Source organism: Triturus cristatus, chromosome 7 (assembly GCF_964204655.1).
Source record: "Triturus cristatus chromosome 7, aTriCri1.1, whole genome shotgun sequence".
In the NCBI taxonomy this organism is placed as follows: Eukaryota; Metazoa; Chordata; class Amphibia; order Caudata; family Salamandridae; genus Triturus; species Triturus cristatus.
The window spans coordinates 409,792,350-409,809,250 of NC_140590.1; the positions used below are offsets into that span (position 1 = coordinate 409,792,350).

The 16,901-nt window shown below is 42.2% G+C and overlaps 1 protein-coding gene across 1 annotated transcript in view; it reads right to left on the reverse strand.

Moving 5' to 3' along the window:
• Nucleotides 1-1,073: 1,073 nt before the first annotated feature.
• LOC146809810 (extracellular calcium-sensing receptor-like) overlaps nucleotides 1,074-16,901 on the reverse strand; it is a 111,586-nt gene continuing 95,758 nt past the window's right edge. Inside the window, exon 7 of the mRNA XM_085614904.1 lies at nucleotides 1,074-1,987. Coding sequence (XP_085471030.1) covers nucleotides 1,074-1,987 — 914 coding nt within the window. The remainder of the gene's footprint in view (nucleotides 1,988-16,901) is intronic.

Consider the following 16,901-nt stretch of genomic DNA (forward strand, 5'->3'; position numbering starts at 1 on the left):
AAACCTCATTCACAAGCAAATGGGCTTTTAAAGACCTGTGAAGTACTTGGGTGCGGCTGTGTGTGTGCCCAGAAAGCTGTCTCAGCCCACGCTTGGGGGGAGGGGGTGGAGAGGAAGGAGGGGCTGAAGCCCTTTGAACTCAAAAGGCGCTGTGTGCCTGGCCCCCCAATAGCAATATATCCCGTTCCATCCCAGCCTCCCAGTCATGGACACTGCAGAGGGAAAAGCAGAACTTTGATAGGTAGCGTATTTGCACCTTAGATGATCTAGCTTGAGCAGAGGGTAGGCGTCCACCCTGTAAAATAAGTGGGGGGATACCGTCCACCTGCGTGGTCCCCCGACTCGTGCCCTGGTCCTTCGACTGGAATGCTTGCAATGAGGCCAATAACTGCCATAAAGTGTCCCATGCACTTAATTACCCATAATTATGTCATGGAGAACTAAAACTGGGGGCACAATCACCCGAATTTCCTTTTATGAACCCATTTTGAGCAGGTTACTCCCCCATTTTTGCTATATGTACATACTAAAACCATGCCTAAGACAGTATGACATATACGTTGATGTTAATAGGCGCTGGTGGGAAAAAGGCGCATTCCATTCTCCCTAGTTGTTCTACTGCTGTTCATGTCTATCAGATCCCATACCTGTGCCACTATTAAGCCTAAACATTTGTTTCTGCAGTTAAGAAATTTCTCTTCAGTTGGCATAGGAACAATGTTTTTCTGAGCATAGGAATGACTCATCTTATTAGAATGCTGTTTGTACTATGTGAGTATATTCTATCATAACAAATCAGGAAGAACCAAGTCATATATATGGCTGGGCATCAGTTCTTTGACGTGTTGCTTAAAATATATTTATGTGCTATCATTTGATGTGATCCTAAGTATGAATCTACTTTGTCCTGCTGGAATGAATGTATCTCAACAATCACAATCAACAGTTGTGCTGCACCACAGGGACTTATTTACAAGCCACTTGCGCCACCAGTGGGTCACTTTTTCCCATTTTAAAAGTGACCACCGGCGGCGCAAGGGGATTGTAAATAAGCCCCACAGTATTTGTGGCAGCTAACCATGGTCAAGTCTGGTTTTCTTTATTAAATGCTCCTTGGAGTTCCTCTCGGGCTTCAGAAGAATGGTATACATTTTGGGGAAAAATATACAGCAAAGGAGCCCAGCACTGGATGCTTGGATTGCAAATATTTCCTCTGCTACAATATATTTTCCTCTGGTGCTCAGATAGGTGGGGATGAACAAAATCCAAACACTGCAGAACACCAGCATGCTGAAAGTGATCATTTTGGCTTCATTGAAACTGTCAGGTAACTTCCTTGCTATAAACGCAACCACAAAGCTGATACTCGACAACAGCCCCAAGTACCCCAGTGCGCCATAGAAAAGTACAAAGGAACCTTCGTTGCACTCAATGGTTATCGTACCAATTTCATTTTTCATGTTTAGGTCCACAAAGGGGGGTGAAAGTACCAACCAGACAATGCATATGACGACCTGGGGAAGTGAACACAGCAGAAGGAGGTAGAATGGAAATTTTGGATTCACCCACTTTCTGAATATACTCCCAGGTCTTGTAGCGTTGAAAGCAATGACTACAGTGATGGTCTTTGCCAAAATGGTGGAGATGCAGATGGTAAACACAATGCTGAAAACGACCTGGCGAAGCACACAGGTCACTCGTTTTGGTTCTCCAATAAATATGATGGAACAAAGGAAGCAAAGGAGGAGGGAAACCAGAAGAAGAAAACTGAGGGCTCGATTATTCGCTCTGACGATTGGAGTGTCCCTGTGCCTCACCAAAATGCACAGTGCTGATAAGGTGATGGCTGAGAAGATGGCACAGACAATCACAAGCGCTGCTCCCAGAGGCTCATGGTAGGAAAGAAACAATAGGGGTTTAGGGATGCACTTATCACGGACTTCATTTGACCACTGATGATCCAAGCATTTCACACATTCAACAGCATCTGGAAGAAAGCAGAGAAATTTAACATTATTTTACCTAGCGTTGAAAGAATCCGCCTCATCTTTTTCAGTTCTCACAAAATGCTTAAATACGGTTATTAATGAAGCTGTTTTCTGCAGAAGCTCTGTGTTATTGACACTGTTCACAGTTAAAAACCTACTGGGGTTTTATGCAAGTTATAGCTCAAAGGGGCTTGAGCTATGACTGAAATGAATCATAATCCTTCTAATTGGTAGAATCGTTTCCATGGCAGTGACTCCTTTTTAGGCCTGGCCTTAAGACAGCTTTAAACTGTTTTTTCAGCCTCATGTTTTCACAAAAATAAGAGATAATATAGCCTTATAGCCCGCCGTAGCGGGCTATACCGGCTGTTAAAGACCCGCTGCAGCGTTAAAGGCCCGAGCCGAAGGCGAGGGACTTTAACAATGCAGAGGGGCTTTAAAAGCCGGTATAGCCCTGCTACGAAGGGCTATAAGGCTATTAGAACATTCTGCCACTAGAGGGCAGAATGTTCTAACAAATAAAACAAAGCCTTCTGGGAGCGGGAGGGGATTCAAATCCCCTCAGGCTCCCTGAAGCCTTTGTTCACAGCCAGAGCTGTGAACAAAGAAACATTGGAATGTTGGCGCTCCGGGCTTATACCAGCCATTATAAGCCCGGAGCACTCCATTGTTTTCAATGGAGCTCCCAACATTCCAATGTTCTAATACTACATAATCTTACTTACAGAAAATGGGCTCTAATTCAGCGCACTTCAGTCATTGGTCATATAGAGCGCCATTCAAATGTTGGTTCATTCCACTGAACAGTATAGGTTCAATGGGGCAGTCCCTCATTTCTCCTCTGCTATTGGCTTTGCTCCCAACCTTGACTCAGCCAACTGGAAAACCATTTGGTATCTAGACAGTGTTAGTAATATTGTTACGGCACAAATAAAAAAATTTGGCTTCAGGAGACATTTTTAGTACATGTTCCATCACCTCTTTCGCTTTCGCAAACAAGTGCTATTTGAGCTATCAGAGCTCCGGCAGTTTCACACTAGTCTTTTGTGCCTGCATACAAACTATGGCCAGTGCAGGGAGGAAGAACATTCTATTTACTTTTGGGAGTGGAAAACTCTAAAAGCATCTCACACTTAAAAGCTGATACCAACTATAAATATTGAACGATTAGACCCAATTCTTCAGTACACTTCTGGACCTCAGAAGGAGGGCTGTGCCACTCTGCTAAAAGAAGGACTGATACTCTGCTGCCCTGCTAGTCTGCTGACATGCAGCACTGCTGTCTGAGGGAAAAGGACTGGACCTGCACTGTGAACCCCGGAGCATTAGAGTGACTCCAAGGGCTAGTTGTCAGGCTTCCTGGTAAGAGTCTCAGGGACAGAAAAGGCTCCAACCACCTTAAACCCAGCATCTGCACTCTGTCTGCTGTGAGTTTTGCCTCCCAAGTGGTGCCACCTTTGTCCTGGACCTTTGGAAGTGGGACCGAATGTGCTCCACCAGCCCAGTTGTGGTCCAAGCAGACCTGACGCAGTGTGTTTCATCGCCTCATGGCTCCTCATCATAACCACCGCTGTGTGATGCCTCCTCGATGAAGGACCTGGCATTGCAGCCCGCAGCTCCTCTGAAGTGTCACTGCACGACACATCCTCGATGCAGGACCTCGCATCGCAGCCCTGCAGCTCCCAAGAATCACCACTGAATGATGCATGCTCGATGCCGGAATTTGCACTGCAACCCACAACGTATCGGAACTGCCGCTGCGTGATGCATCCTCCACGTGGGATCTCGCAACAGTCCGCAGCCCAAAATTAAGTTACTTTTTTCAGCAGGCCTAACATGGTCACTGTATCTGGTCCACACTCCATCATGGTCAGCGTGAACTAGTGACTTGTCTCGTTCCGGCTCGACCAGATAACCACAGTTGGCGCTTTGTGCTTTTAGGCACTATTTTCACTTAAATCTTTAACATTGCATATCTCCAGTTCTTCTGATTGGATTTCTGCCATTTGATCTCACATAATTTAATATATTTCAATCTATTTTTTTAATATAAGGAGTTGTTACCTGAAATTTTTACAAGGGTATGCCTTCATATAAGATATCCTCTGGAGGACATGCCTAGCATTTCTTTTGAACTGGTCTGTGGGCAGTTCCATCAACCAAAGCCTTTAGGTCTCCCTATTCATCAACACGTGTCTGATTTTGTGAAAAGAGAGTGGAAGGATGCAGACAAGATGTATTTTCCTAGGTTTGTGTCTTGTTTGTATCCTTTGGAGTAGGTGGGTAAATCTATGTCTGAAGCTGTAACAATGGACTTATTGGTCACCAGTCTAATGGGTAGGACTTCCATGGAGGAAGAGAGCATTATTAAGGATCAGACGGAAAAAAGATTGAGTCTACATTGAAAAAATCTTATACAAGTACTAAGATTGCATCAAGGAGTGGAATTTATAGTACTTATGTCTCTTCTTTCAGATTTTAAATGACTCTTCTAGGCTGTTCAGGAGTCCTCAGAGTGTTCGGATCATCTTGTGTCTATGAAGAAGCAAGTGGAATTTCTGTCTAACATTTCCTTTGACATTGTCTGAGACTGTGCACTTGCTGGAGGTGGAGTCATCTATGCTAGACGAGACCTCTTTTTACAGGAATGGCACACTGGTGCAGCCCAAAAGGTGCTCACCTTACTGATGCCTTTTGAGAGTCCTAGGTTATTCGATGCTGATGTGGGGAAGAAATAACACAGAATCTCTAAGGAAAATAAACATTCTCATCCTTTCTCCAGAGTGGAAGTGCTGCTGGCTCACGCTCCTCCTTTCATAAGTCTTCTTTTCATCAGCCATCCCAAAGGTCTGGTCAGCAGCACCAGCAGCAACAGTTTTCTTTCTACAGGAAGCAGATAGGGAAGGGTTCCCAGAATCAGGAAGACGAAAAGGGGAAGGTTGCCTCTCCATCCAGGCAGTGGTCCTAACAGTGCCGGATTTGGGAAAAATAGGGACCCCTACATGCAAAGAATGTACTTGCTAGCCGTAGGGAAAATGACAAGGGGGAGAAAAGGGCTAGAACAAAGTATGCAGTAATCAAAACACTTTCAAATTTCAGGACAACATGTAAATGACTAATCCAAAAACATTGTGCATACATTATTTGTAAATGACTATATCACTGTTCAAATATTTTATTATCAAAGTCGACAATTGAGGCACCCTGGTCACTGCGTATAGGACAAGGCTGAATTGCATCGAGTTTGTGAAAGACAGAAACAACATTATGAAATGTCTTGCATCCAAAATCATTATGTAGTCTCCTGCGCCATACTGTCTATATAAAATCAAACATGTTAGCCTACTGAGCTTTCTTACTCAACTTTTAGTCTACAAGTTTAGGCATCTGGTTTGAAAACAGGTGCTTCACCCTCTGAGCTATCTCAGACTATAACGACATGGATAGAGTTTTGATAGGTCTCGCAGAACCTATCTGCAATGAGTGTGGGAATAGAGTGGGAACTGGTCGGTTTCTGATCTAGCTATGTTTGAACTGGAACAGGCTTCTAGGCACCCGATGACACACTGGTACATTTGCCTGGGTGAGTGCTTATACACACCGTGTGCATAGGATTAGTAATCTGCAAAGCGCAGTCCAAGGGTGACCCTTTATTCTTCAAACTGCCACCTGGCTGCTAAAGCTTCACTTATTTTGTCTTGAATTGTACCATTTGTTCATAGTTGAAACGGATGCCTCCAGGTCACCATCACCACCATGGAAAACACATATGTACCCAACCAGGCACCTTTCATGATGACTAGAGACAAAAATTAAGTTGTATGTGTTTTATACTACTCAAGCTGTGTATTTATGTAAGATAAACAGATGAATGTGTGTTCTGTCAAAATTTAGGCTATGTGTGTGTAATTAGTGTGGACAGAACTCTGCAGAATCTCATGGATTTTTATGTATCTCCACGGAATTCCACAGAGTAAAACGCAGCAAGTGCCGTCCACCACTAACAAAAAAGAGTGTGTCCTTCGGAAAAATTCACCCAGCCCTTTTCTCTACACACTTTGCAGGAGGCCGTTCCTGGTGATCATGCCACCACATTATAAAATGGAGTTCAGATGGATTCTATTAGGACCCTTGATACTACTTGGAAATATATATCCCTTAATGGGACAGGGAGGAGGCATAAGAAAAAAGAAACAAGAACTTTACTCTCTCCTTTCATGTTTTTTTTATCACCAAGAAAATTGGCCCTGATGAAGTTCACGGCGTGAACGAAACATGTTGGCTCTCCAGTGTTGTCATCAAAGAAACAAAGATTTTTGGAGCACATATAAGTGATTGGACTGATACATACATTGAGCTTTGATATTGCAGTGCACTCCACGTGTGTGTGTTGGATTGTTCTGACCTTTCGGTTGCTTCGGTTGGAGCAGCAGGTGCTGTGTTTGTGCACAATATGTATGGAGAACAAGGGAACCCCTCACAAATGTGACCTGGGGTAGAAGATAGTTCACAAGGACAATGGTCTGGTGAGGTCAGGGATCCTCATGTAGCGGAGCTACAGTTATTGATTTGGAAAAACAATTCAATGGTTTGCTAATACGTAGAACTCAATTAGAAAACGTATGCAAGGACACAAGAGAGTAGAGGAAGGCATCACATTTTATTCAACATCATAAAATGGAGTCGCTTCCATTCCTACCATTTTCTCATTTTGCGACAGTGTATATTGTATATACAGTGCTCACACATACAAAAGTGAGGGTGCGTGAAGTGAAGTGCTTAGTGACAATAAAAACATTTCATCGCATTGACAAGCAGATCAAAAGAACCCAATTGGTTTAAGCAATTTAAAGGGAACTTTGAAATTGAGGTCGACGGCGTTTCGATCTTAGTGAGTCAAGATCATCATCAGGACGAGGTAAGTGCGAGCACGTATGATTACGCGGGACCGTAGTGATAGAATCCAAGACCTGCACAGATGGTCGATGAGCCCAAGATTCAGGAGAGCGTCCGTGTTGGTAAGGGCACGAAGGGGAGGAGAATTCCCAAGGCGTTGTATGGACGGGAGTAAAAACCGGAGTAAAGCCGTTGACAGTCCGTGTTCTTCGGCGTGTAATTAGACTCAAGGCATGTGATTGACCCGGGAATTTCTGCAAGTTGGCAAGAAGATATTTGGAAGTTGAATGAATCAATTCAAGAGCGCGCTGGCAGCAGTCCGGAGCGTGTTTGTGCACAAGGCAAGATACATTTATTATGCATATTGGGACAAAGAGGGAGGTCCGGTTTTGGTGCCTTGGTTCTGTTTCCTCTTTTTTCATACAATAACTAACATACTGCACTGCATGAGGCTAGTGCATCATGTCAGATATGTATTGTGACTGTGTGAGGATGGGCAGTAACAGCCACTACCTGGCACATAGACAATATAGTACAGCCAGTGGAGCCCTCTTCTGCTGTCAACCTGACATCACAGGTTTTACATTCAAACAAACAATTTATGAGATAATTTGTCTTCATGTAAAAGTAGTAAAAGATAAAGCAGTTAGTGACAGAGCAAGGTGGTGGGTCACTACCCTGGCACACCGCTATTGAGAAATCGCTACTGCATTGTGGCTTAGAAAATGGTGTGAGTCAATATGAGGAACACCACCCTGGACTCCCCCATGTGTGTAGTTCTCAAAAATGTCTGGGTTTGGCAGGTTTCCCTGGGTGCCAGCTAAGCTAGGGTCCAAAATCCACAGCTACCCAAATTGCGAAGAAAGGGTCAGTTTTGAGTGAAAACATTTGATCTGCCCATGTTACATTTTAGACCTTTTCCAGTGATGGGTGCGAGGCCCACCCACACAAGAGGGGGACTATTTTAATCAGGAGATGTTGGAATGTTGAATAGTATGACATTTGTTGAACCTCGTGGATTCTGGAACTTCCATTCACAGCAATGTGAGGAAAATGTGTGTTCTTAGCCAAAGTCTGATATTTAAAGCGGGGTTTGAGTAAAAAAACAACCTTGTGAAGACCACAAAAGTCATACCAGTCTAGTTTTCAGAAATATCTGAGTAAGTTAGGTTTCACTGGGTGGCAGCTAAGTAGGGCCCAACATCCGCAGCTAACCCCTGTAAGAAGTTTGGTTATTAATTGGGCAGGATATGAGGCCAGCACAAGTAATAGGTTCACAACTGTTTCCGTACTGGGAACAATGAACCCCATTGGAGCACTTGACATGACGCAAGATCTTTTGTAGTGAATTTGTTACAGACGGCACTCCCAGAATTGTCGGATTGGGACATGGACTCGTAGATCCGAAGAGCGCATAGACTGCCACTCGTGCTAAAGGAGAGGGGTCAAGTACACCCTTGTTCTATTCTTATTTTTGTGGGCAGTTTTTTGCTGAGATAAGCTACCCACTTCAAGGCACGTCCAGGGGCACCGCTAATGGTCGAATTGAAGTCTATATGGACTCGGTCAGATTTATGCAAGGCAACAATGGTCTGACGTTGAAAGATGCACCATCTCAGAGACCCATTCAAGGGAGTTGGGGCACAGGTGTTTTTGCAAGAGCGTGCATGTCTCAAAGTTATAAAAGATGGACGTCAGCAAATATTCCAGTCTGAAACAGAAGCCTCTAAAGTTCTGAGGCAGTGGCATAATAATACAAGGGCTACTACTTGAGCGACAAGATTTTTAGCTAATGACACTTCTTTTTCTATGGTGATTTTGTGTTTCTCCTTTTTTCTTGGCTAGCACGTATGGGGGGTGAGGGGTGGGGGGCGCACAGGGGTGGAGGGCCGGGAGGGGGCATTCCCAGAAGAATGCTACACCAGCTGGTAGGTTTCAGGGTAGGTGATTCCTTCTCAAGATACGGGGGAGGGACTGGGGAAGGGGGGGGAGTTTTGCTAGGAACAGAAATTATCACTTATGCACTTTTAGGGAAGATGGGGTTAATGAGTCAGAATTATCAGAAAGCATACACAAGAAGCACTATAATTTTAGTAAGGTTGGGACATAGTCAGACAAATGATGTTAGGAAAATTTCTTACGGAAATTTAAAAACCACACAATATCAGAGCCGAGATTTATGTGTCGAAATGTAGCTGAACTAAATCAAAACCACAAAAGACAGTTAATTCGGGAGGAATTGGAAATTTATAAACCCTGTATACTAGGCTTGACAGAAAATCACCTAGCACATAGATATTGGTAAGTATTGGACCAGTTAGGTTATGAGAAAATAGCCTGCACGTCCCAGACAATTTCGATACGAGGGGTGGCTCTAATGAAATATAGAAATCTGGCAGTCAAAATAGTTAAAACCTCCACAGACAGCAGAGGGAGATGGGCTATCACACAGTTGATGATCAATACACAAAGGTATTCTATTTGTGTGGTTTACGGCCCATACTTTGACAAACCAGATATATTCAATTTTCTTAACTTGGAGCTGGTGGATTGGGAAGGGGAACTCATAGTAATGGGGGACTTTAACTGTGTCATGGACTCAAATATTTAGCACTGCCCCAGGAAAGGGGAGGCCTCGCAGTTCCTAATATTATGATGTATTACTGGGCAGCCCTCCTATATCAGATGACTACCCTCTTATCGGTGAATAATATCAAGGAACCAGCACAGGGCCCAAATATACCCACGATTTTTTGGGTGACACGCAATTTGCAAGGCATTATTTTGAATGTACAACAGTGTGTATCACACTGTTTGAGATTCCCAATCGGGTCGCAAATTGAGAGGCTCATGAATATTAATGAGCCTCTCGCAATTTGTGACCCCATTGGGAATGGCAGGCCCTCCCAGGTCTGGTGGCCTACTGGGCTCAGCAGACCACCATGTCTGGGACTGCTTTTAAATAAAGCAGGTTTTTTTTTAATGCAGCCCCTAAATGCATTTAAAAAAAGAAAAAAATGAAACATTTTCATTTTAGTTTTTTAAGGGCAGGTAGTGGTCCCTGGGACCACTGCCTGTCCTTAAAAAACATTTTACCCTTAATTTGCAAAGGGGAAGGGGTCCCCTTGGGACCCTTTCCCTTTTGCGAGTGCATTACCATCCTCTTGAAGAGGGTGGTAATTTGCACAAAACATTCATAAATGGGCTTGCGCTCGCTATTAGGAAGGGAATGCCCCTTCCTAATAGCAAGTTACAAAACCTATTTAGCGAGTCGCAAAAAAATTGCGACTTGCAAAATAGGCTTTGTACATGGCTCATTCTGTTTTTGCATGCGCAAACGGGTTCGCAAACCCGTTTGCGCATGCAAAAACAGTCGTACATCTGGCCCAAGATGTGTTTTTTATGTGACTTGAAGGAGTTATAGGGAGTTTTTTATGGGGTCATAGGAAGCCAGATGGGCAATGAGGTACCTGAAATTGCCATATGAGCAGGGAGGACTCAAACTGCCAGATTTCGAATTGTATTTTTGGGCTGCATTCATAGGCCGAATTCGGCGATTATTGAATGGGGATAACTTGAGGAAGTGCACAGATGGCTATCAATTAGCATTAGGACCAGATATTAGATATGCAATGCATAAGCTTACAGACCCTAATTATTTCAAAAGGTTAAGATTTAAGGTGATTCAGGATGTGGTTCAAGTTTGGCGTGTAATATGTACTATGTTTTCCCTGCCAACTATACACACGCTCACTCCATTATGGGGTAATCCACTTTTCCCAATATCTTTCATGACAATGTGGGGCAAGCCTGGGGAGATAGGGGACTACAAAATCTGCGCTATTTATTTGATAGTCAGTGAGTATGATCTTTGCTGCACCACAGGAAACATTTTGTCTAACACAAAGATAATTTTTGAAATATCTCCAGGTCAGGGACTATCTCATCCACAACTGCGAATTTAACAACTACCAAGAGATCTCTGCAGTTTACACATTACTCTATCAATCTTCAATATGCGGCATAGGTACATTTTATCGGGAGCTTATGTCGCATAGTGAAGATGATAGTGCGCAGATAGCGGCAACAAGGATCCAATGATTAGCAACTACAATAACAGGATCAGAAATACAAAAGGCACAGGAAACACTTGATCAGGCAATAAATTCTGTGAATCTCAAAACGCAAAAATTTAAAACTGTATATATGCTTTATTATACATCGGACTGTATTTCCAAATGAACATACCCTATGAATTCATCTTGTGTATATTGCCCAATATGTAATCTTTATGTTGCAGACATCACACATATGTTTATTGAATGTCCAGCCCTAAAAAACTTTAGCCTAAATAACAAAGAGATAATAATTGGCCTACAGGGTGGGGACAATCATAGTCTTAAATCCCTGAAATCAGTCATAACAGCTAGTGCGCGCTTATGCATTGCAAGGGCATGGGTGGATGTAATACCAATAGAGTTGCTGAATTTCAGTCACTACTTCGACAAAGGTATGAGTGTGAAATGGCAATAGCTAAAGATTTGAACCCAGAAGAGTTATAAAAGTGGTTAAGATCTGGTTCAAACTTCAATGGATGTAATTCATTCAGAGCATGAAGGGTTGATTGTGGTAGACGAAGGCTTTTGATACCGGCATTACTATTAGCTATTTTTCTCTCTTTGGTTCTAGTGCATTTTTCTTTCTCGTTTTTCTTTTGTTAATTGAAGAGTGTGACGATATGTATTAATACGTAATTTACCTCTGTAAGATGATATGATCATTTTGATTCTGAAAAAATAAAAAACGTTATAAAAAAAAGGGGGACTTGACTCTCTCAGGGCAGCGAAGCAAGACCTATTCAGGGGAGGTGGTGTGTGCTAGTAATCGCCATTCACTGGCAAGCATTAACAACACTCAATAAATGTTTGTCAAATCAGTGATCTTTATTTGAAATAAGAAAAGTACATTGATTGCACACACACTATCAAATACTATGCATTCATTTACAAATATATACATCAAGTAGGTTGTAATTCCTTTGGTGACACTCTAAAATCGCATTTGACCCCCTAATGTTCATAACCCCCAAAATCACAGAACCCCTTGCCCCACATATGCCAGATAGAACATCATTATACATGGGATATCACTTTCGAATAAGGCAGGCCTATTGACATTGTCATGGAGTCACCACATAAATTCATATGGTAATCCGATTAAATTTGTCAAGAGACCACCGTTTCAATATATAGGGCAAGCCTATTGGCCTATTGGCTTTGTCACAGGGTCACCACATTAAAAATAAAGGACGCCTATTGCCTTTGTCAAGGTATCACCTCTTTAGAATATAACTGAAGCCTATTGGCTTTCTCATGGGGTTATCACATTATAGGGCCAATGATCACATGTTGACAAATCACCATCATATCACAAAATCAGGATCCATGTTTAAATACAATCCTTATTCTCAAGAAACTATTGCAAAGTTTATCAAATATCACTGTCAGCAATTAACTTTCAATAAAACATTTACAATCAACTTAACATGTGTCAGAGTCTTTCTTATACCCATTTAGGCCACATACACTTCATCCATAAATCAACCCGTCAGAGTCCCTGCACTCACAGGCTATAAATAGGAAGTTACAGTCTTAGAAATGGTTAAAATAAAGGTTACACAGTCTTGAGGTCATGCATTTCCTGACCCCAGAAATAGGGTCAGTTTATACATTTCTTCTGTGTGGGCTGCTGCAACATGTGTAGCCCCTCACAGTTCTCCTCTAATTTGATGGTGATGCCCCTGCCATCCTGGGTACACCAGTATCACAACTATATAGGCAGACTAAGCCTCACAGAGCATTATAGGGTGCTACCTGGCTCGAGCTATGATTACTTTATGAGCGGTTGTGTTTGCCAATCCTTTTTCTTTTGGTCTTTATTTTCATTTATGGGTACCTGGCAGATTTCACGGTGGTGGCCGTGAGCGAGCCTCAAGGCCCCCACAACCACAACCTGCTCTCTCATGCCCAGTGAACTCCACCGGCCAATGTGGGAGCCAGCCCTTCTTCTCTATCCTGCCTCTGCTTCCTGGCTGTGGGGAGCCCTCCACCCCCCTATACACAGGTGAGGAAGGTAAAAGATGCGCTCAATGTTGCTTTGACCACCTGGGAAGCAGTAGTTATAGTTACAGTGTGCAGTTGCGCTTGTGGCACTCTGGGGACTCTATCAATGGTGATGGTGCTGGAGCAGAGTTTTCAGTTTGAAAATTCAGTGGCTTTTGAAGCTCTGGCATGTCTATTCGTTGTACTAATTTATTAATAATTAATAATTAATTATTTGTCTTGTGCAAGTGCGTTTATATTAATCAATTTGTTTGTCCTAACAAGAGAGAGTTACACGTGGGTGTGCATGAATGTGCTGTTTTAAAAAATAACGTGCGTGTTTTCATGTTTAAACGTTGCTATGTGCTGTTTATTTTTGAGCACAAAACGCTTTCCGAATTAATGCTTTTCTATGTTGCAAGTGCTAGATAAATGCATACACATAAGGGTATTAGTGGGGTTAACACTGTTTAATCACTATGCTGTGGTAACGTTGTTTTTGTCTCTTTTAATTAAGATGGTCTATTGAGGCCTATGTTGGCCTAAGAAAAGATGGCCGACTTGTGAGCCTGGCTGTGATTTATAATATGAAAACTGTGACGAGGGAGACCCCTGCTGGAAATGGTCTTGAAGCTAACTGACCATGGTCCTTGCTTGCTTGTTTGAAAAACTTTCCATGAGGACAGCAGCAGTTTTTGGGAAATCTCCAAGTGAAATGAAAGTATCCTTGGCAGCCTTGGGAAACAAAGGAGCCTTAGAGAGAAGCTCTGAACTGTGGTTCGATTGCCGAGGAAAAGTAGAACTAATATGATACATGTTTTATTTTCTTGGTTCCTGTTCCGTAGTTTTCATTATGTGTACTTTTCCTGAGCGGAGATTCTCAAATGTAGCGATGTTACATCCTTTCCTTCTCGCTCTGCTCAGCAAGTCCGGCGGACATTACAGTTTTTTCTATGTTCCCAATGTATCTTTCTATTGTTTAGAAACTATAAGAAATGTTAGCCTAGAGAGGGTTTTTGCCACTTGCCATTTTGCCTTTGCCGCGTACCGAATCTGCGTTGCTGAGGATTGATGCTGAAGGGACTTCGTCTTGAGAGACATTTACCGAGAGACTTGTCCTGACCCGTTCTGACATTTAGCTAGAATAGGTAACTATGAGAAATGATTTATTCTGATTGATTTTTCTTTGACTAATTTTAGATAAAGCAATATAATTTTAAAACATGGTGTTGGATATTCTTTCTTGTCAATTATTGGGTTTGCATTATTGATTATTGTTGTATATATTGTATAGATTATGCTTAAGGACAGTCACAAAAACCAGGTCTTATCGACCTCGGTATAGATGCAGGGTGTTTAGGAGTTTTCCTTCCACAGGTTTATTGCTGGTAGAGTATTTGAGCGTATGTTAGTGAAATGGGCCCTAGCGTATGATGTATGCATGTGCGTGTAACTGTGAGATTACTTTATCCGTGGTAGTGGGAATATTATACACACCCTGATCTCTATCAATTTCCTGGTAGCAGAGATTGATGGTTTTTGATGATTGTCTTGATCTGATAAGATTGTTTTTAATGATTATTGATTATTGGTTCATGTTGGTATATGTACTAATACTATATGTTGGAGTCGTAATGTTGAGTTATATGTAGTGCTTCTGGAACTTGGAAGCTGTAGCAGTTCCGTAGTAGGGCAGAGGGAAGTATATGCTGCTCTCGGGAAAGACGGAATTGTAAGGAATAACGTGTGACAATTGAAGTTGCGCGTCACATTGTCTGGGTTCGGAATCAGTGACATCGTCGTATGTTACTATTAGATATTTCTGGTATATATGGAGTGTGTATGATAGTGAAGGTTATCTGTGAAACTCTGGTCTTAAGTCCCAGGGATCCGTAAGGATTTCCGTTAAAGCTTATTGCGGGAGGAGTAATAGGTATTCTCTGAGCTAATTTGAAGAACTGGGCAAAGAAAGCTTGCTTAGTTGGTGTATGTTATAATTCTGTAGTGGAGCAGATTGTCTGTTCTCGGGAAGCAGGATTCTGTGTGTACGTACTATATTTCCTTGTATGAATGTGCGTGAATGTTTGTACATTTAGTTGATTGTAAGACTCTTTGGACAAGTCCTAGAGGAAACAGTTAATGAATGTATGTTAGTAGGGCAGAGTAGAAGAAGTGCTACTGTGTCAATGAAAGGTTTCTTATGAAATAGACTCTCTTTTACTATTCTGTGGTTAGCGAAGCAGACAATGGAGATGTTTTTATGTTGTAACTAATAGATTTTGTAGAAATTTTGACACGAAGTCTACTGAAAAGATTTTGTAAAGGAGGGGTAGACGAGTCACAGAAGACAGGAGACAAACTGCAGTGACTGTTGACGTCAGAAAGACCGCGCTCTGATTGGATGGTAGATCAGAATAGTGCTCGCGCTAGGATTGGTGCGTTAGTGTGAGCCGCGCAAAGATTGGAAGGGTTATTTAGTGACGTAAACGTTCCAGGATTGGTGCGTTAGTGTGAGTCGCGTTGCAATTGGTTGAAAAATCGTATTGTATATTTATAATACGGAAAGAGTAGAGAGTTCTTTGTAAACGCTAAAATGTATTACCAAGAAGAGAAAAAGAAGGAGACATTTTTTGGTAAAATTAAAAAGTGGTTTAGCAAGGATAAAAATGTTAAAACAAGAGAGGGTGAGTTGTTGCCTCCACCGAAAACACCTGCATCCTTCATGGCTGCAAGACATGGGTTTCATACCTGTATATGGTTGGAGAATTGGGTTAGGTATACTAAAGAAGATGGTGTTCTAGCATTTCCAGAACATGGTTCATTTAATCTGGCTGTGTTGAGAAATTTACGGGAAAAGATGCTATGTCTTGACCCGAAACCGAGACCTACACAGTTCGAGGCTTTAGTGGAATGGGAAGAGGAAGTACATGAGAGAGAAAAACAAAGATCTGGAGGGTACTATAGGTATATGTTTGGGAGGAGACATGATCGTGAGACTCATCATGATCGAATGAAAAGGTGGCGAGATGTTAGTATGTCAGAGGGATTATATCCGATGAGAACAGTTGAAGGAGGAGCAGAAAGGGTTCCTGAGTCAGAAATAAGAAAATATGGAGTTAATGAATATGAGGATGAGGTCTTGAATGACATGATTTACAAAAGACCACCTCCATATAGACCAGAACCGGACAAAAGTACACCAGTTGTTTCTCCGATAAGAGATACAGTGTGTGTTAGTGAGACGGAAAATGAGACACCTGAGGTAAGGAGTGATCATTACCTTGATAAGAATGCCAGACAATTAGCCAGAACTACAACAGAGTTGACAGAGAAGATTAGGGAGTTAACGAAGAATCTGGAAGCTGTTACGGTGCCTGTAACAATAGGTCCAGTTATGCCTGTGTTTGACAAACAGAGAGCAGGTGAGAATGGACTGGTGATTCCATATGTTGGGAATAATCTGACAAATTCAGTTGGTCCTTCAGGAGATTCAGGCAAAAGAGCAGAAAGAAGTGACCTGAGACAATCAAGACATGACACATGTAGTGAAATACTGGATGCTAGTGAAGCTAGTTGTTCAGGGATGCCAATTTTAGAACCGCAAAAGAGAGTGGTTCCAGTGAGAAACACTGCTGAAATAACAGTTGATGATTTGAATGATTGGATGAAGGTTCTACAGAAAAAGGATAAAGATTCACAAGTAATTGATGTAGCTAAGTTACGTGTAGAACTAGAAGAGCTTGTCACAGGAACAGTTCCAACAGAGATTCTGAAGAGTCATCATGATGGTGAACTAATGTTTATGTGCAAGAGTGTTACCTGGAGAGCAAGAAATACACATGACAGGCTAAGAGCAATAACAAATGAACAGGGAGTTGACATTGATAAAGTAAAAGCTTTACAAAGAACTTACAGG